Source organism: Pleurodeles waltl, chromosome 7 (genome assembly GCF_031143425.1).
Source record: "Pleurodeles waltl isolate 20211129_DDA chromosome 7, aPleWal1.hap1.20221129, whole genome shotgun sequence".
In the NCBI taxonomy this organism is placed as follows: domain Eukaryota; kingdom Metazoa; phylum Chordata; class Amphibia; order Caudata; family Salamandridae; genus Pleurodeles; species Pleurodeles waltl.
The window spans coordinates 776,636,270-776,657,552 of record NC_090446.1 but is presented as its reverse complement, the minus strand read 5'-3'; the positions used below and the strand labels follow the sequence as shown (position 1 = coordinate 776,657,552).

General features: G+C 48.7%; 1 protein-coding gene across 7 annotated transcripts in view; it reads left to right on the top strand.

Moving 5' to 3' along the window:
* Positions 1-21,283, top strand: part of CNOT6 (CCR4-NOT transcription complex subunit 6) — a 264,606-nt gene that overhangs the window by 207,600 nt on the left and 35,723 nt on the right. For all 7 annotated transcript variants that reach the window (XM_069199286.1, XM_069199289.1, XM_069199285.1 and 4 more), the window contains exon 11: positions 2,058-2,260. In XM_069199286.1, coding sequence (XP_069055387.1) covers positions 2,058-2,260 — 203 coding nt within the window. The remainder of the gene's footprint in view (positions 1-2,057; positions 2,261-21,283) is intronic.

Sequence of the window (21,283 nt, the reverse complement as noted above, 5' to 3'; positions counted from 1 at the left end):
CATCACACCACACCTCCGAGCACTCCTCTGGCTGCCAATATACAAATGTAGTAATTTCAAACTCCTCACACACATTAAAGGCAGAACACAACTTGGGGCCCACCTACCAAAACAGTTTCATCTCCATCCACCAACTACCCAGACACCTCTGTGCTGAAGGACACCTGCTCTCACACACATCCCACACACAAACAGAACCAGATCAGGAGGATCAACGTACTCGTACATCACTCCTAAAGTGTTAAACAGCCTTCTATTCCACAAGAAGCTTCCTCTTTTTGAATTCTGCAGGACGCTGAATACCTGTCTTTTCAACCAAATTACCATAAGCAGGGCTAGAGACACACACTCACACTCGCTCTCTCGAGCAGGTGTTTGTGCACTTTACAAATACACATAAAATCCCAGTTGGCTGAATTTTTAATTTTCTTTCAAGGTGAGGCTTTCTACCATCAACTGTGCTACAAGCATTGAGTGTAGTAACCTAAGAGAGGGGTAGGACTTCTCAGACTGTGACGCCTACAGGACCATCCCAATCTTGAACGTGAATGCAAAATTTTTGGTAAGTTACCTCCACTACATACAAGAAGAGCCTTCCTAAGCATAATGGTCAAGTGAGGTTCCTTAGGCCAGGCAAAAAAAAAAATAACCTCACACAAACAGAGTTGAGAAGTCAACCCTCCACACTTCCCCCTAGAATCGAAACATTAAACACAACGATTGGGGAGGAAATAGGATAAAAACTGTCAGCAGCGACCACTTTGGTTGTGATCCTGTCAGTATTATCTTTTTTTTTTTTTTGTTAAAGACCATAAAGTTGGGACCTGTGTTGGGAATTTCTCTTTATGAAACAGGTGGTCTCACACACATAATAGGGTCATGATTCATCATCTGCCACCTGTCCCCACCCTGATAGGTAAATGCCACCCAGGCAGACTCAACCTCGTGGTGGGATACAACCCGAGGGAGTTCTTACATTAAATTATTCTGAATAATACAGGGATCCAGTCACATTTAAAAATCTCTAACAGACAGCCAGTGTTAATACACCACTGGTAAGGGGCATTCTTCAAGGTCTACCATATTACTGACATGGACACGGAGGCAAACATGCCTTTAGGGTGCACTGAATGTCACCACAATAAAGCAGCCCTGTGGGGGTGAGAAAAGGTTCAGGCGAGTTGCAGCCTGCACAGTGAAATACAGAGCAGCTTTTAAACGGCTGCTCTTCATTTCACTTGAATGCGCTGCCCCTAGGGCAGCCCGAGTTTGCGGCTGCCCTGGGGGCAGTGCATTCATTCTAATACAGCTCACCTTTCTGGTTTATGCACGGCACGCCTTTTGAAAGGTGATCCATGGCGCAAACAAGGAAAGTGCGGCATATTCGTAAAACTGACCTTAGTGTTGTAACGAGAAAGGAGAGGCAGAGAGCTCTTTGAAGTCATTGACCTGTGTACCGACAATGTTGATTCATATGTTTCCTAAAACTCGGTAAACAAGTGGTTTTAAAAGACGAAGAACAGGAAAGTATTCCATCTATAATTTTGTTTTATAATAGTATATACGTGAATGTCATTACACATTAGTATTTGCCTCTCACCTGTCATGCTGTTATGTGTGTGTTCTTTAGTTAAGTACCGACTTTCGGTAGATTAATGTATTCCTCTTCATTTAAATGTTTGTCTTGCAATAATAGTAAAGTTCATTGAGAGTTAATTAAAAAACATATTACAAATAATTAAATGGTCAAAATGCTTCTGAAGAACAACTGGTTCCTGCAGTAGTGATTTTCTTCATTTTGGAAAAAGGCTTTGTCAGTGTCAATTTGAGCATGGGCCTGCGTTTTGTAAGGGCGAGTTGTTGGTACAGACAGCAAATTACTTTTCAGCATATTTTTTGCTTAAGGAGTCTTTCAATAGTAACTTATCATCTTGTACCTTAATTCAGGCCAGTAATCATCTGTAAAGTGAATGAAGAGTGGATAGTGTTGATGTAGGAAGCACAATATAGGAATAAAAGTGTGTTCACTAAGACAATTTATGTTTTCTTTAATGCAGGTGTTGTTGAATACTTAAGCACTGGAGGAGTTGAAACAAACCACAAAGATTTTAAGGAGCTGAGATACAATGAAAGTCTTACAAACTTCAATTGTAATGGAAAAACTGTAACATCTAACGGAAGAATCACACATGGATTTAATCTGAAGAGCGCTTATGAGAATGGCCTGATGCCTTACACAAATTATACCTTTGATTTTAAGGTAAGATCTTCGATATACGTGAGCATCTACATAAAGCGATGGTGCCGTATTACTTCCAGCTTCTCAGTATCTTGATTTATAGACTAGGGACCAGACATAGGGGGTCATTTTGACCTCAGCGGTCTTTTTCCAAGACCGCTGAGGGACCGCCGTGCGGAAGACCGCCAGTGGTGGCGGTTTGCCTCTCGGCCTATTATGACCGTTGGCAGCTCTCTGTCCTTTTACTAATGGAGAGCCACCAACAGCCATACTGGCGGGAGGCGGGGAAATGGAGGTTGCTCCACCGCCACGCCAACAGAACACCGCCCAGCGAATCACGTCCTGTGATTCGCCGTGGCGGTGTTCTGTTGACGGTGTGGTGTCGGCGGAGCTGCCCCCATGGCTCCTGTCCCCTCCCGGAGGATCGTCTGACCAGGTAAGTCGATTGTCCGTGAGGGGGGTGGGGTGGGGTGGGTGTTGTGCGTTGTGTGCGTGCATGGGGGTGTGCGTGTGTGTATGCTTGCGGGGGTGTTGTGTGTTTGGGAATGAGTGCGTGTATGTCTGTAGGTATGTCTGTATGGATGTTTGCGTGTATGTTTGAATGTGTGTGTGCGTGTCTGTGTGTGTGGATGTTGGCATGTATGTCGGTGTATGTGTGTTGGTGGTGCCTGTGTGCATGTCGTGTGTGTATGAATGATGTTATGTTGGGGGTCGGGGTGGGGAGGGGGGTAGGGGAGGGAGTCGGGGTGGGGGAGAACCCTATCAGTGCCAGGGAAGGAATTCCCTGGCACTGATAGTGCTTACCGCCATGGATTTCAAAATACTGCTGGCGCTATAGTGACGGCCGCCGGGCTGGAGACCCAGGTCTCCAGCCGGGCGGGCGGAACGGAGAAGCGGCGGATGACAATGGTGGTAACCGCCATGGTCCTAATACAAAAAAAAAAAGACCGCCAGCCTGTTGTCGGTCTTACGCCGCTTCTCTGCCTTCCGTCAGGGTCATAATGACCCCCATAGTCTGTGATCTTGTGCACATAAAGGTATACTTTTGATTGTTATCAGCCAAGAAATAGAGTAAGATTTAAGGGGGTTTGGTGTATTTTTTTAGGCCCTGGACCTGTGACACCACCCATTATAGTTGTAGAGTTTATTGTATCATTTCTCTCAGCTGGTATCTACAAATACATTGTGAAAAAAAGATAATTGATAGTGATTTCTCTTGATAAGGACAACAGAGCACTACTGCTTTTTATGTAAGTGACACTTGGTTATTTTAGGGAGTTGGCTCTGTATATACTATCTCAAAGTGAGAGATAGTGTGCACAGAGTCCAAGGGTTTCCCTTAGAGGTTGATAGTGGCAAAATTAGATAATTCTAATGCTCTATTTTGTGGTAGTGTGGTCGAGCAGTAGGCTTATCAGGGTAGTGTTAAGCATTTGTTGTACACAAACAGGCAATAAATGAGGAACACACACTCAAAGACAATTCCAGGCCAATAGTTTTTATGTGGAAAAATATATTTTCTTAATTTATTTTAAAACCTCAAGATTTGAAGTAAATACATAAGATGCAAGGTGTAAGGAAATGCCTCCTTGGCATGGTTGCCCCCTGACTTTTTGCCTTTGCTGATGCTATGTTTACAATTGAAAGTGTGCTGAGGCCTGCTAACCAGGCCCCAGCACCAGTGTTCTTTCCCTAACCTGTACTTTTGTATCCACAATTGGCAGACCCTGGCATCCAGATAAGTCCCTTGTAACTGGTACTTCTAGTACCAAGGGCCCTGATACCAAGGAAGGTCTCTAAGGGCTGCAGCATGTCTTATGCCACCCTGGAGACCTCTCACTCAGCACAGACACACTGCTTGCCAGCTTGTGTGTGCTAGTGAGGACAAAACGAGTAAGTCGACATGGCACTCCCCTCAGGGTGCCATGCCAGCCCCTCACTGCCTATGCAGTATAGGTAAGACACCCCTCTAGCAGGCCTTACAGCCCTAAGGCAGGGTGCACTATACCATAGGTGAGGGTACCAGTGCATGAGCATGGTACCCCTACAGTGTCTAAACAAAACCTTAGACATTGTAAGTGCAGGGTAGCCATAAGAGTATATGGTCTGGGAGTCTGTCAAACACGAACTCCACAGCACCATAATGGCTACACTGAAAACTGGGAAGTTTGGTATCAAACTTCTCAGCACAATAAATGCACACTGATGCCAGTGTACATTTTATTGTAAAATACACCCCAGAGGGCACCTTAGAGGTGCCCCCTGAAACCTATCCGACTATCTGTGTAGGCTGACTGGTTCCAGCAGCCTGCCACACTAGAGACATGTTGCTGGCCCCATGGGGAGAGTGCCTTTGTCACTCTGAGGCCAGTAACAAAGCCTGCACTGGGTGGAGATGCTAACACCTCCCCCAGGCAGGAGCTGTAACACCTGGCGGTGAGCCTCAAAGGCTCACCCCTTTGTCACAGCCCAGCAGGGCACTCCAGCTTAGTGGAGTTGCCCGCCCCCTCCGGCCACGGCCCCCACTTTTGGCGGCAAGGCTGGAGGGAACAAAGAAAGCAACAAGGAGGAGTCACTGGCCAGTCAGGACAGCCCCTAAGGTGTCCTGAGCTGAGGTGACTCTGACTTTTAGAAATCCTCCATCTTGCAGATGGAGGATTCCCCCAATAGGGTTAGGATTGTGACCCCCTCCCCTTGGGAGGGGGCACAAAGAGGGTGTACCCACCCTCAGGGCTAGTAGCCATTGGCTACTAACCCCCCAGACCTAAACACGCCCTTAAATTTAGTATTTAAGGGCTACCCTGAACCCTAGAAAATTAGATTCCTGCAACTACAAGAAGAAGGACTGCCTAGCTGAAAAACCCCTGCAGAGGAAGACCAGAAGACGACAACTGCCTTGGCTCCAGAAACTCACCGGCCTGTCTCCTGCCTTCCAAAGATCCTGCTCCAGCGACGCCTTCCAAAGGGACCAGCGACCTCGACATCCTCTGAGGACTGCCCCTGCTTCGAAAAGACAAGAAACTCCCGAGGACAGCGGACCTGCTCCAAAGAAAAGCTGCAACTTTGTTTCCAGCAGCTTTAAAGAACCCTGCAAGCTCCCCGCAAAAGGCGTGAGACTTGCAACACTGCACCCGGCGACCCCGACTCGGCTGGTGGCGATCCAACACCTCAGGAGGGACCCCAGGACTACTCTAAGACTGTGAGTACAAAAACCTGTCCCCCCTGAGCCCCCACAGCGCCGCCTGCAGAGGGAATCCCGAGGCTTCCCCTGACCGCGACTCTTTGAATCCAAAGTCCCGACACCTGGGAGAGACCCTGCACCCGCAGCCCCCAGGACCTGAAGGACCGGACTTTCACTGGAGGAGTGACCCCCAGGAGTCCCTCTCCCTTGCCCAAGTGGAGGTTTCCCCGAGGAACCCCCCCCTTGCCTGCCTGCAGCGCTGAAGAGATCCCTAGATCTCCCATTGACTTCCATTACAAACCCGACGCTTGTTTCTACACTGCACCCGGCCGCCCCCGCGCTGCTGAGGGTGAAATTTCTGTGTGGACTTGTGTCCCCCCCGGTGCCCTACAAAACCCCCCTGGTCTGCCCTCCGAAGACGCGGGTACTTACCTGCAAGCAGACCGGAACCGGGGCACCCCCTTCTCTCCATTCTAGCCTATGTGTTTTGGGCACCACTTTGAACTCTGCACCTGACCGGCCCTGAGCTGCTGGTGTGGTGACTTTGGGGTTGCTCTGAACCCCCAACGGTGGGCTACCTTGGACCAAGACCTAAGCCCTGTAAGTGCCTTACTTACCTGGTTAACCTAACAAATACTTACCTCCCCTAGGAACTGTGAAAATTGCACTGTGTCCACTTTTAAAACAGCTATTTGTGAATAACTTGAAAAGTATACATGCAATTTTGATGATTTGAAGTTCCTAAAGTACTTACCTGCAATACCTTTCGAATGAGCTATTACATGTAGAATTTGAACCTGTGGTTCTTAAAATAAACTAAGAAAAGATATTTTTCTATATAAAAACCTATTGGCTGGATTTGTCTCTGAGTGTGTGTACCTCATTTATTGTCTATGTGTATGTACAACAAATGCTTAACACTACTCCTTGGATAAGCCTACTGCTCGACCACACTACCACAAAATAGAGCATTAGTATTATCTATTTTTACCACTATTTTACCTCTAAGGGGAACCCTTGGACTCTGTGCATGCTATTCCTTACTTTGAAATAGCACATACAGAGCCAACTTCCTACATTGGTGGATCAGCGGTGGGGTACAAGACTTTGCATTTGCTGGACTACTCAGCCAATACCTGATCACACGACAAATTCCAAAATTGTCATTAGAAATTGATTTTTGCAATTTGAAAAGTTTTCTAAATTCTTAAAAGACCTGCTAGGGCCTTGTGTTAGATCCTGTTTAGCATTTCTTTTAGAGTTTAAAAGTTTGTTAAAAGTTTGAATTAGATTCTAGAACCAGTTTTAGTTTCTTAAAAAGTATTCCAACTTTTAGAAGCATAATGTCTAGCACAGATGTGAATGTGGTGGAACTCGACACCACACCTTACCTCCATCTACAGATGAGAGAGCTAAGGTCACTCTGTAAACTAAAGAAAATAGCAATGGGCCCCAAACCTACCAAAGTACAGCTCCAGGAGCTTTTGGCAGAGTTTGAAAAGGCCAACCCCTCTGAGGATGGCAACTCAGAGGATGAAGATAGTGACTTGGAGGGAAATTCCCCCCCTCCAGTCCTACTTAGGGAGAGCAGGGCTTCTCAAGCCCTGACTCCACAAATAATAGTCAGAGATGCTGGTTCCCTCACAGGAGGGACCAACAACTCTGAAATCACTGAGGATAACTCCAGTGAAGAGGACATCCAGTTAGCCAGGATGGCCAAAAGATTGGCTTTGGAAAGACAGATCCTAGCCATAGAGAGGGAAAGACAAGAGATGGGCCTAGGACCCATCAATGGTGGCAGCAACATAAATAGGGTCGGAGATTCTCCTGACATGTTGAAAATCCCTAAAGGGATTGTAACTAAATATGAAGATGGTGATGACATCACCAAATGGTTCACAGCTTTTGAGAGGGCTTGTGTAACCAGAAAAGTGAACAGATCTCACTGGGGTGCTCTCCTTTGGGAAATGTTCACAGGAAAGTGTAGGGATAGACTCCTCACACTCTCTGGACAAGATGCAGAATCTTATGACCTCATGAAGGGTACCCTGATTGAGGGCTTTGGATTCTCCACTGAGGAGTACAGGATTAGGTTCAGGGGGGCTCAAAAATCCTCGAGCCAGACCTGGGTTGACTTTGTTGACTACTCAGTGAAAACACTAGATGGTTGGATTCAAGGCAGTGGTGTAAGTAATTATGATGGGCTGTACAATTTATTTGTGAAAGAACACCTGTTAAGTAATTGTTTCAATGATAAACTGCATCAGCATCTGGTAGACCTAGGACCAATTTCTCCCCAAGAATTGGGAAAGAAGGCGGACCATTGGGTCAAGACAAGGGTGTCCAAGACTTCAACAGGGGGTGACCAAAAGAAAGGGGTCACAAAGACTCCCCAGGGGAAGGGTGATGAGACAACCAAAACTAAAAATAGTAAAGAGTCTTCTACAGGCCCCCAAAAACCTGCACAGGAGGGTGGGCCCAGAGCCTCTTCACAAAACAATGGGTACAAGGGTAAAAACTTTCATCCCAAAAAGGCCTGGTGTCATAGCTGTAAACAGCATGGACACCAAACTGGAGACAAGGCCTGTCCCAAGAAAGGTTCCACTCCAAACTCCCATCCAGGTAACACTGGTATGGCTAGTCTCCAAGTGGGATCAACAGTGTGCCCAGAGCAAATCAGGGTCCACACTGAAGCTACTCTAGTTTCTGAGGGTGGGGTGGATTTAGCCACACTAGCTGTCTGGCCGCCTAACATGCAAAAATACAGACAGCAACTCTTAATTAATGGGACTAGAATAGAGGGCCTGAGGGATACAGGTGCCAGTGTCACCATGGTGACAGAGAAACTGGTTTCCCCTGGCCAATACCTGACTGGAAAAACTTACACAGTCACCAACGCTGACAATCAGAGAAAAGTACATCCCATGGCAATGGTTACTTTAGAATGGGGAGGGGTCAATGGCCTGAAGCAGGTGGTGGTCTCCTCAAATATCCCAGTGGACTGTCTGCTTGGAAATGACCTGGAGTCCTCAGCATGGGCTGAGGTAGAGCTAAAAACCCATGCAGCAATGCTGGGTATCCCTGAACTGGTGTGTGTGAAAACAAGAGCACAATGCAAGGCACAGGGTGAAAAAGTAGAGCTGGAGTCTGGAAAAATGGCCCAGCCTACCAAGAGAACAGGAAAGTCAGTTGGGAAACCAACTGCAACACAGCAAAAGAAAGGGAACCTCTCTTCTCAGGAAGAAGTTCTGCCCTCTGAGGGAACTGAGCCTTTGGAGCTTGAACCTTATCAGGTTGAGCTCTTAGGCCCAGGGGGACCCTCAAGGGAGGAGCTGTGTAAGGGACAAGAAACCTGTCCCTCTCTTGAAGGCCTTAGGCAGCAAGCTGCTGAAGAGTCCAAAGGCAAGAAAAATGGAACACATAGGGTCTATTGGGAAGATGGGCTCCTGTACACTGAGGCCAGAGACCCCAAACCTGGTGCCACTAGGAGAGTGGTAGTGCCTCAGCTGTTCAGAGAGTTCATCCTAACATTGGCCCATGACATTCCCCTTGCTGGACATTTGGGACAAACCAAGACGTGGGAGAGGTTAGTCAACCACTTCTACTGGCCCAATATGTCCAACATGGTTAAGGAGTTTTGCCTCTCCTGCCCCACCTGTCAAGCCAGTGGTAAGACAGGTGGGCATCCAAAGGCCCCCCTCATTCCACTTCCAGTGGTGGGGGTGCCCTTTGAAAGAGTGGGTGTGGACATAGTTGGTCCACTGGAACCTCCCACAGCCTCAGGAAATATGTATATCCTGGTAGTAGTGGATCATGCTACCAGATATCCTGAAGCTATTCCCCTTAGGTCGACTACTGCCCCTGCAGTAGCCAAGGCCCTCATTGGTATCTTTACCAGAGTGGGTTTCCCTAAGGAGGTGGTGTCTGACAGAGGTACCAACTTCATGTCAGCATACCTAAAGCACATGTGGAATGAGTGTGGAGTGACTTATAAATTCACTACCCCTTACCATCCACAAACTAATGGCTTAGTTGAGAGATTCAACAAGACATTAAAGGGCATGATCATGGGGCTCCCAGAAAAACTCAAAAGGAGATGGGATGTCCTCCTGCCATGTCTGCTTTTCGCTTACAGGGAGGTACCACAGAAGGGAGTAGGGTTCTCACCCTTTGAACTTCTGTTTGGTCATCCTGTAAGGGGACCACTTGCCCTTGTTAAAGAAGGCTGGGAGAGACCTCTCCATGAGCCTAAACAGGACATAGTGGACTATGTACTTGGCCTTCGCTCTAGAATGGCAGAGTACATGGAAAAGGCAACCAAAAACCTTGAGGCCAGCCAACAACTCCAGAAGTTTTGGTATGACCAAAAGGCTGCACTGGTTGAGTTCCAACCAGGGCAGAAAGTCTGGGTTCTGGAGCCTGTGGCTCCCAGGGCACTCCAGGACAAATGGAGTGGCCCTTACCCAGTACTAGAAAGGAAGAGTCAGGTCACCTACCTGGTGGACCTGGGCACAAGCAGGAGCCCCAAGAGGGTGATCCATGTGAACCGCCTTAAGCTCTTCCATGACAGAGCTGATGTGAATCTGTTGATGGTAACAGATGAGGATCAGGAGGCAGAGAGTGAACCTCTCCCTGATCTTCTGTCATCAGACCCAAAAGATGGCACAGTAGATGGAGTGATCTACTCAGACACCCTCTCTGGCCAACAGCAGGCTGATTGTAGGAGAGTCCTACAACAGTTTCCTGAGCTTTTCTCCCTAACCCCTGGTCAGACACACCTGTGTACCCATGATGTGGACACAGGAGACAGCATGCCTGTCAAGAACAAAATCTTCAGACAGTCTGACCATGTTAAGGAAAGCATCAAGATGGAAGTCCACAAGATGCTGGAATTGGGAGTGATTGAGCGCTCTGACAGCCCCTGGGCTAGCCCAGTGGTCTTAGTCCCCAAACCTCACACCAAAGATGGAAAGAAAGAGATGAGGTTTTGTGTGGACTACAGAGGGCTCAACTCTGTCACCAAGACAGATGCCCATCCAATTCCAAGAGCTGATGAGCTCATTGATAAGTTAGGTGCTGCCAAATTTCTAAGTACCTTTGACTTGACAGCAGGGTACTGGCAAATAAAAATGGCACCTGGAGCAAAAGAAAAGACAGCATTCTCCACACCTGATGGGCATTATCAGTTTACTGTTATGCCCTTTGGTTTAAAGAATGCCCCTGCCACCTTCCAAAGGTTGGTGAATCAAGTCCTTGCTGGCTTGGAGTCCTTTAGCACAGCGTATCTTGATGATATTGCTGTCTTTAGCTCCACCTGGCAGGATCACCTGGTCCACCTGAAGAAGGTTTTGAAGGCTCTGCAATCTGCAGGCCTCTCTATCAAGGCATCCAAATGCCAGATAGGGCAGGGAACTGTGGTTTACTTGGGCCACCTTGTAGGTGGAGGCCAAGTTCAGCCACTCCAACCCAAGATCCAGACCATTCTGGACTGGGTAGCTCCAAAAACCCAGACTCAAGTCAGGGCATTCCTTGGCTTGACTGGGTACTACAGGAGGTTTGTGAAGGGATATGGATCCATTGTGACAGCCCTCACTGAGCTCACCTCCAAGAAAATGCCCAAGAAAGTGAACTGGACTGTGGACTGCCAACAGGCCTTTGACACCCTGAAACAAGCAATGTGCTCAGCACCAGTTCTCAAAGCTCCAGATTATTCTAAGCAGTTCATTGTGCAGACTGATGCCTCTGAACATGGGATAGGGGCAGTTTTGTCCCAAACAAATGATGATGGCCTTGACCAGCCTGTTGCTTTCATTAGCAGGAGGTTACTCCCCAGGGAGCAGCGTTGGAGTGCCATTGAGAGGGAGGCCTTTGCTGTGGTTTGGTCCCTGAAGAAGCTGAGACCATACCTCTTTGGGACTCACTTCCTAGTTCAAACTGACCACAGACCTCTCAAATGGCTGATGCAAATGAAAGGTGAAAATCCTAAACTGTTGAGGTGGTCCATCTCCCTACAGGGAATGGACTTTATAGTGGAACACAGACCTGGGACTGCCCATGCCAATGCAGATGGCCTTTCCAGGTTCTTCCACTTAGAAAATGAAGACTCTCTTGGGAAAGGTTAGTCTCATCCTCTTTCGTTTGGGGGGGGGTTGTGTAAGGAAATGCCTCCTTGGCATGGTTGCCCCCTGACTTTTTGCCTTTGCTGATGCTATGTTTACAATTGAAAGTGTGCTGAGGCCTGCTAACCAGGCCCCAGCACCAGTGTTCTTTCCCTAACCTGTACTTTTGTATCCACAATTGGCAGACCCTGGCATCCAGATAAGTCCCTTGTAACTGGTACTTCTAGTACCAAGGGCCCTGATACCAAGGAAGGTCTCTAAGGGCTGCAGCATGTCTTATGCCACCCTGGAGACCTCTCACTCAGCACAGACACACTGCTTGCCAGCTTGTGTGTGCTAGTGAGGACAAAACGAGTAAGTCGACATGGCACTCCCCTCAGGGTGCCATGCCAGCCCCTCACTGCCTATGCAGTATAGGTAAGACACCCCTCTAGCAGGCCTTACAGCCCTAAGGCAGGGTGCACTATACCATAGGTGAGGGTACCAGTGCATGAGCATGGTACCCCTACAGTGTCTAAACAAAACCTTAGACATTGTAAGTGCAGGGTAGCCATAAGAGTATATGGTCTGGGAGTCTGTCAAACACGAACTCCACAGCACCATAATGGCTACACTGAAAACTGGGAAGTTTGGTATCAAACTTCTCAGCACAATAAATGCACACTGATGCCAGTGTACATTTTATTGTAAAATACACCCCAGAGGGCACCTTAGAGGTGCCCCCTGAAACCTATCCGACTATCTGTGTAGGCTGACTGGTTCCAGCAGCCTGCCACACTAGAGACATGTTGCTGGCCCCATGGGGAGAGTGCCTTTGTCACTCTGAGGCCAGTAACAAAGCCTGCACTGGGTGGAGATGCTAACACCTCCCCCAGGCAGGAGCTGTAACACCTGGCGGTGAGCCTCAAAGGCTCACCCCTTTGTCACAGCCCAGCAGGGCACTCCAGCTTAGTGGAGTTGCCCGCCCCCTCCGGCCACGGCCCCCACTTTTGGCGGCAAGGCTGGAGGGAACAAAGAAAGCAACAAGGAGGAGTCACTGGCCAGTCAGGACAGCCCCTAAGGTGTCCTGAGCTGAGGTGACTCTGACTTTTAGAAATCCTCCATCTTGCAGATGGAGGATTCCCCCAATAGGGTTAGGATTGTGACCCCCTCCCCTTGGGAGGGGGCACAAAGAGGGTGTACCCACCCTCAGGGCTAGTAGCCATTGGCTACTAACCCCCCAGACCTAAACACGCCCTTAAATTTAGTATTTAAGGGCTACCCTGAACCCTAGAAAATTAGATTCCTGCAACTACAAGAAGAAGGACTGCCTAGCTGAAAAACCCCTGCAGAGGAAGACCAGAAGACGACAACTGCCTTGGCTCCAGAAACTCACCGGCCTGTCTCCTGCCTTCCAAAGATCCTGCTCCAGCGACGCCTTCCAAAGGGACCAGCGACCTCGACATCCTCTGAGGACTGCCCCTGCTTCGAAAAGACAAGAAACTCCCGAGGACAGCGGACCTGCTCCAAAGAAAAGCTGCAACTTTGTTTCCAGCAGCTTTAAAGAACCCTGCAAGCTCCCCGCAAAAGGCGTGAGACTTGCAACACTGCACCCGGCGACCCCGACTCGGCTGGTGGCGATCCAACACCTCAGGAGGGACCCCAGGACTACTCTAAGACTGTGAGTACAAAAACCTGTCCCCCCTGAGCCCCCACAGCGCCGCCTGCAGAGGGAATCCCGAGGCTTCCCCTGACCGCGACTCTTTGAATCCAAAGTCCCGACACCTGGGAGAGACCCTGCACCCGCAGCCCCCAGGACCTGAAGGACCGGACTTTCACTGGAGGAGTGACCCCCAGGAGTCCCTCTCCCTTGCCCAAGTGGAGGTTTCCCCGAGGAACCCCCCCCTTGCCTGCCTGCAGCGCTGAAGAGATCCCTAGATCTCCCATTGACTTCCATTACAAACCCGACGCTTGTTTCTACACTGCACCCGGCCGCCCCCGCGCTGCTGAGGGTGAAATTTCTGTGTGGACTTGTGTCCCCCCCGGTGCCCTACAAAACCCCCCTGGTCTGCCCTCCGAAGACGCGGGTACTTACCTGCAAGCAGACCGGAACCGGGGCACCCCCTTCTCTCCATTCTAGCCTATGTGTTTTGGGCACCACTTTGAACTCTGCACCTGACCGGCCCTGAGCTGCTGGTGTGGTGACTTTGGGGTTGCTCTGAACCCCCAACGGTGGGCTACCTTGGACCAAGACCTAAGCCCTGTAAGTGCCTTACTTACCTGGTTAACCTAACAAATACTTACCTCCCCTAGGAACTGTGAAAATTGCACTGTGTCCACTTTTAAAACAGCTATTTGTGAATAACTTGAAAAGTATACATGCAATTTTGATGATTTGAAGTTCCTAAAGTACTTACCTGCAATACCTTTCGAATGAGCTATTACATGTAGAATTTGAACCTGTGGTTCTTAAAATAAACTAAGAAAAGATATTTTTCTATATAAAAACCTATTGGCTGGATTTGTCTCTGAGTGTGTGTACCTCATTTATTGTCTATGTGTATGTACAACAAATGCTTAACACTACTCCTTGGATAAGCCTACTGCTCGACCACACTACCACAAAATAGAGCATTAGTATTATCTATTTTTACCACTATTTTACCTCTAAGGGGAACCCTTGGACTCTGTGCATGCTATTCCTTACTTTGAAATAGCACATACAGAGCCAACTTCCTACACAAGGTACTCCACATAAGTAAAGAACTTTGAATTAAAGCAGTAGTACACACAGGTTATTGCTATTTTAACCTATACTATTTTAAAAGTGGACACAGTGCAAAAATCAAAAGTTCCTAGGGGAGGTAAGTAGTTTCGGAGGTACGTAAAGCACTTACACAGTCAGTCTCCTGGGCATAGGCAGCCCACCGTTTGGGGGTTCAAGGCAACCCCAAAGTTACTGCACCAGCAACACAGGGCCGGTCTGGTGCAGAAGTCAAAGGAGGGCCCAAAACACATAGGCGCCTATGGAGAACAGGGGTGCTCCGGTTCCGGTCTGCTGGCAGATAAGTACCTGCGTCCTCAGGTAGCAGACCGTGGGGGTTTTGTAGAGCACTGGGGAGGACACAAACAGGCACACACAACACACCCTCAGCGACACAGGGGCGGCCGGGTGCAGTGTGCAAAGTTGGCGTCGGGTTTGCTATAGGAAGCAATGAAGGGACCCGTGGGTCACTTAAGCGATGCAGGGAGGGCACGGGGGGTCTCGGGCCAGCCACCGACTGGGCTAGAAAGAGGGCCGCCTGCTGGTCACTCCTGCACTGAAGGTTGGTTCCTCTCCGTCCTGGGTGCTGTGGGTGCAGTGCTTGGGCCAGGCGTCTGGTTCCTTGTTACCGGGCAGTCGCGGTCAGGGGGAGCCTCTGGATCCTCTCTGCAGGCTTTGCTGTGGGGCACAGGGGGTCAACTCAGGTTACTCATGTCGTCGCAGTTGCCTGGGAGTCCTCCCTGCAGTGTTTGTTCTCTGGAGCTTGAGCCGGGGGCGTCTGGTGCAGAGTGGGAAGTCTCACACTTCCGGCGGGAAGGTAGAGTTCTTTGAAAGTTGTTTCTTTGTTGCAAAAATGTTGCTGTTTGTGCCCAGTGCCGCTATTCTCTAGAGGTTCTTGGTCCTTCGGTTTCAGGGCAGTCCTCCTAATCCTTAGAGGTCACTGGTCCCTGTTGGATGCGTCGCTGTGCAGGTTCTTTCTGTCTAGAGACAGGCCGGTAGGGCTGGGGCCAAGTCAGTTGTCGTCTCTGCAGGGCTTTCAGGTCAGCAGTCCCTCCTTCTTTGTGTAGGTTGCAGGAATCTGATTTCCTAGGTTCAGGGTTGCCCCTAAATACTGAATTTAGGGGTGTGTTTAGGTCTGGGGGGGGGGCAGTAGCCAATGGCTACTGTCCTTGAGGGTGGCTGCACCCTCTTTGTGCCTCCTCCCTGTGGGGAGGGGGGACATATCCCTTATCCTATTGGGGGAATTCTCCACTCTCAAGATGGAGGATTTCTAAAGGCAGGAGTCACCTTAGGGGCTGTCCTGACTGGTGGGTGACTTCTCCTTGTTTTTCTCATTATCTCCTCCAGCCTTGCTGCCAAAAGTGGGGGCAATGACTGGAGGGGTGGGCATCTCCACTAGCTGGGATGCCCTGGGGTGCTGTAACAAAAGGCATGAGCCTTTGGGGCTCACCGCCAGGTGTTACAGTTCCTGCAGGGGGAGGTGAGAAGCACCTCCACCCAGTGCAGGCTTTGTTTCTGTCCTCAGAGCACAAAGGCTCTCACCCCAGGGGGGCAGAAACGCGTCTCAGTGGCAGGCTGGCACTGAAGGATTGGGTAAAATACAGGGGGCATCTCTAAGATGCCCTCTGTGTGCGTTTTGTAATAAATCCAACACTGGCATCTGTGTGGGTTTATTATTCTGAGACGTTTACTGGGAAGTTTGGTATCAGTCATTGTAGCCATTATGGAGCTGTGGAGTTCGTTTTGACAAACTCCCCGACCATATGCTTAATATGGCCACACCGAACTTACAATGCCTAAGAATAGACTTGGGTGCATGAGCAATATGCCCCTACAGTGTCTATGCCCTCACCTGTGCTATAGTGCACCCTGTCTTAGGGCTGTAAGGCCTGCTTGAGGGGTGACTTACCTATGCCACAGGCAGTATTTTGTGTGCATGGCATCCTGAGGGGGAAGCCATGTCGACTTTGCAGATTGTGTGTGTTGGTGGGGAGAAAAAAAGCAATGGCATTGTGCATGTGTTAGGTGAGGGGTTCCTTAGGGTGTCATAACACATGCTGCAGCCCTTAGAGTGACCTTCCCTGGTCACAGGTCCCTTGGTACCACTGGTATCTTTTACCAGGGACTTATCTGTGTGCCAGGGGTGTGCCAATTGTGGAAACAATGGTACATTTTTAGTGAAAGAACACTGGTGCTGGGGCCTGGTTAGCAGGGTCCCAGCACACTTCAGTCAAGTCAGCATCCATATTGGGCAAAAAGTGGGGGGGTAACTGCAACAGGGAGTCATTTTCCTACAGTTAATTTTTCCTGAGGGTTCTAGTTGATACGTTTCACCTGAGACTATATGCTTGGTCTTCTTGGTCTAAAGATGGTGCTAAGATTCCTTGTATCTTCAAAGTATTGTATTTATTATGTTTGGAAATATGTGTTCGATGGCATCTGTCGCTGTAGATACACATGGTATGCATGAGCTCGCCATCTGGTGTTGGGTCGGAGTGTTACAAGTTGTTTTTCTTCGAAGAAGTGTTTTCGAGTCACGGGACCGAGTGACTCCTCCTTCTGTGCTCATTGCGCATGGGCGTCGACTCCATCTTCGATTGTTTTCTTTCCGCCATCGGGTTCGGACGTGTTCCTGTCGCTCCGGGTTTCGGAACGGAAAGATAGCTGAAAACGGAAGATTTTCGACGGTATCGTTGCGATCCGGTTCGAGATAGACACATACGACGACGCGTTGAACATCGAAGCGCTTCGGTGCCCTTCGGGGTAGATTTCGGCACCCCGTCGGGGCCTAGTCGGCCCGACCGCGTGGAGAACAACGCCGATGGAACGGACCCCGTTTCGATTCTGCCCCGAATGCCACAACAAATATCCTTATACAGACCTACACTCGGTCTGTAACCTGTGCCTGTCACCCGAGCACAGCGAAGAATCCTGTGAGGCCTGTCGGGCGTTCCGGTCCCGAAAAACTCTGCGCGACCGTCGAGCGAGAAGACTGCAGATGGCGTCCACGCCAAAGGAGCGTCGACAGTTCGAGACAGAAGAGGAACAGGAGGAATCCTTTTCCATCCAGGATTCAGACTCCGACGAGCTAGACTCTACAAAAACTGTGAGTAAGACGTCGAGATCAGAACTTAAAAAAGGAAAGAAGGCCCAGGGGACGCCACTGCCAACCGGCCATGGCTCCACCCAAATTCTCGGTGACCAACAATCGGCACCGAAAAAGGCCCATTCAGTGTCGAGATCGTCCGACTTCGGTCGAGACACCGGCACGCAGCCTCCTCGGGACCGAGAGAGTGCTAAACAGAAGCATCGACACCGAGAGTTCGGTGTCGACACGGATCGACGCCGAGACAGTGGCGCCGAAGACCATAGAGGCCAAGAATTTTCGGCACAGAAAAAGAGGAAGGTTACCTCGGAGCCGAAAAAACAATCAACAGGGTTTTCGGAGCCGAAAAAAGCGACATCAGACCCTGTTTCAGGCTCCTATACTGAAGAGCATTCTATGTCTTCACAAATGAAGAAACATAGATTTGAACAAGAACTGCAATCCACTGACGTGGATCACACGCAAAAGCGTATCTTTATTCAGCAGGGGACTGGGAAGATCAGTACCCTTCCACCTGTCAAACGAAAGAGAACGCTTCAGTTTACTCCTCAGCAACAAACAGCACAAAAGGTAACACCTCCTCCCTCGCCTCCACCTGTAACTCCGGCTTCACCAACTTACACCCCGTCACATTCGCCAGCTCACACCGCCATGAGCCACGATGACCAAGATCAGGATGCGTGGGACTTGTACGACGCACCAGTGTCTGATAACAGCCCAGACACATACCCAACTAGGCCATCACCACCGGAAGACAGCACAGCCTACTCACAAGTGGTGGCTAGAGCAGCACTATTCCATAATGTGGAACTACACTCTGAACAAGTAGAGGATGATTTTTTATTTAACACCCTCTCTTCAACCCACAGCTCCTACCAAAGCCTGCCGATGCTCCCAGGCATGCTACGCCATGCAAAGGACATTTTCAAGGAGCCAGTTAAAAGTAGGGCAGTGACGCCTAGGGTGGACAAAAAGTATAAGGCGCCTCCTACGGACCCTGTATTCATCACCTCTCAGCTGCCACCAGATTCTGTGGTGGTAGGGGCTGCCAGAAAACGGGCAAATTCACACACTTCTGGGGATGCACCTCCCCCAGATAAAGAAAGCAGGAAGTTCGATGCAGCCGGGAAGAGGGTTGCGGTCCAAGCAGCAAACCAGTGGCGCATCGCAAATTCACAAGCGCTGCTAGCGCGATACGACAGAGCCCACTGGGATGAGATGCAGCATCTCATTGAACATCTCCCAAAAGATCTGCAAAAAAGAGCAAAACAGGTTGTTGAGGAGGGTCCAAACATTTCCAACAATCAAATACGCTCCTCCATGGATGCAGCAGACACGGCCGCAAGGACCATTAATACGTCGGTTACCATCCGTAGGCACGCATGGCTCAGAACGTCTGGATTCAAGCCAGAAATTCAGCAGGCAGTGCTTAACATGCCAGTAAATGAAAAACTTCTGTTCGGTCCGGAGGTCGACACAGCCATAGAAAAGCTCAAGAAGGACACTGACACTGCCAAGGCCATGGGCGCACTCTACTCCCCGCAGAGCAGAGGATCTTATAACACCTTCCGCAAAACACCTTTTAGAGGAGGGTTTCGGGGTCAGGCCACACAAGCTAGCACCTCACAGTCCGCACCGCCCACCTACCAGGGACAGTACAGGGGAGGTTTTCGGGGCCAGTATAGAGGGGGGCAATTCCCTAGGAATAGGGGAAGATTTCAAAGCCCCAAAACCACTACCAACAAGCAGTGACTCACACGTCACTCACCCCTCCTACACAACACCAGTGGGGGGGAGGATACGTCAATATTGCGAAGCATGGGACAAAATAACTACAGACACATGGGTCCTAGCAATTATCCAACATGGTTATTGCATAGAATTTCTGCAATTCCCTCCAGACATACCACCAAAATCACAAAATTTATCAAAATACCATTCACAGCTTCTAGAGATAGAAGTTCAAGCACTACTGCAAAAAAATGCAATAGAATTAGTACCAAGCACACAAATAAACACAGGAGTTTATTCACTGTACATCTTGATACCAAAAAAGGACGAAACACTGAGACCAATTCTAGACCTCAGAGTAGTAAACACATTCATCAAATCAGACCACTTTCACATGGTCACACTACAAGAAGTGTTACCATTGCTCAAAAAACACAACTACATGACAACCCTAGACCTCAAGGACGCATATTTCCATATACCAATACATCAATCACACAGGAAATATCTAAGGTTTGTATTCAAAGGAATACATTACCAATTCAAAGTATTGCCTTTTGGTTTAACAACCGCTCCAAGAGTATTCACAAAATGCCTAGCAGTAGTCGCTGCACACATCAGAAGGCAGCAAATACATGTGTTCCCGTATCTAGACGACTGGCTAATCAAAACCAGTTCGCTCACACAATGCTCAAACCACACAAATCAAGTCATACAAACCCTCTACAAACTAGGGTTCACCGTCAACTTTGCAAAATCAAACATTCTGCCAAGCAAAGTACAGCAATATCTAGGAGCCATAATAGACACGACAAAAGGAGTAGCAACGCCAACTCCACAAAGGATCCACAATTTCAACAGGGTCATTCAACACATGTCTCCAAACCAAACAATACAAGCAAGAACAATACTACAGCTCCTAGGCATGATGTCCTCATGCATAGCCATTGTCCCAAACGCAAGACTGCACATGAGGCCCTTACAACAGTGCCTAGCCTCACAGTGGTCTCAAGCACAGGGTCACCTTCTAGATCTGGTGTTGCTAGACCGCCAAACTTACCTCTCGCTTCTATGGTGGAACAGTATAAATTTAAACATAGGGCGGCCTTTCCAAGACCCAGTGCCACAGTACGTAATAACAGATGCTTCCATGACAGGGTGGGGAGCACATCTCAATCAACACAACATAAGAGGACAATGGAACATACATCAAACAAAACTGCATATAAATCATCTAGAATTATTAGCAGTTTTTCAAGCACTAAAAGCTTTCCAACCAATCATAACCCACAAATACATCCTTGTCAAAACAGACAACATGACAACGATGTATTATCTAAACAAACAAGGAGGAACACATTCAACGCAGTTAAGCTTGTTAGCTCAAAAAATATGGAAGTGGGCAATCCACCATCAAATTGGTCTAATAGCACAGTTTATTCCGGGGATCCAGAATCAGCTGGCAGACAATCTCTCTCGAGATCACCAGCAAGTCCACGAATGGGAAATCCACCCACAGATTCTGAACACCTACTTCACACTCTGGGGAACACCACAAATAGACTTATTTGCAACAAAAGAGAACGCAAAATGCCAAAACTTCGCGTCCAGATACCCACACAAGCAATCCCAAGGCAATGCCCTATGGATGAACTGGTCAGGAATATTTGCTTACGCTTTTCCTCCTCTCCCTCTCCTTCCTTACCTAGTAAACAAATTGAGTCAAAACAAACTCAAACTCATTTTAATAGCACCAACTTGGGCAAGACAACCCTGGTACACAACACTGCTAGATCTGTCTGTAGTACCACACATCAAACTGCCCAACAAACCAGATCTGTTAACGCAACACAACCAACAGATCAGACACCCGGACCCAGCATCGCTGAATCTAGCAATCTGGCTCCTGAAATCCTAGAATTCGGACACTTACAACTTAGCCAAGAGTGTATGGAAGTCATAAAGCAGGCCAGAAGGCCATCCACTAGACACTGCTACGCAAGTAAGTGGAAAAGATTTGTTTGGTACTGCCATCATAATCAGATACAACCACTAGACGCAACTCCAAAACATATAGTAAATTACTTGCTCCATTTACAAAAAGCAAAGCTAGCCTTCTCTTCTATTAAAATACACCTTGCAGCAATATCTGCATACCTGCAAA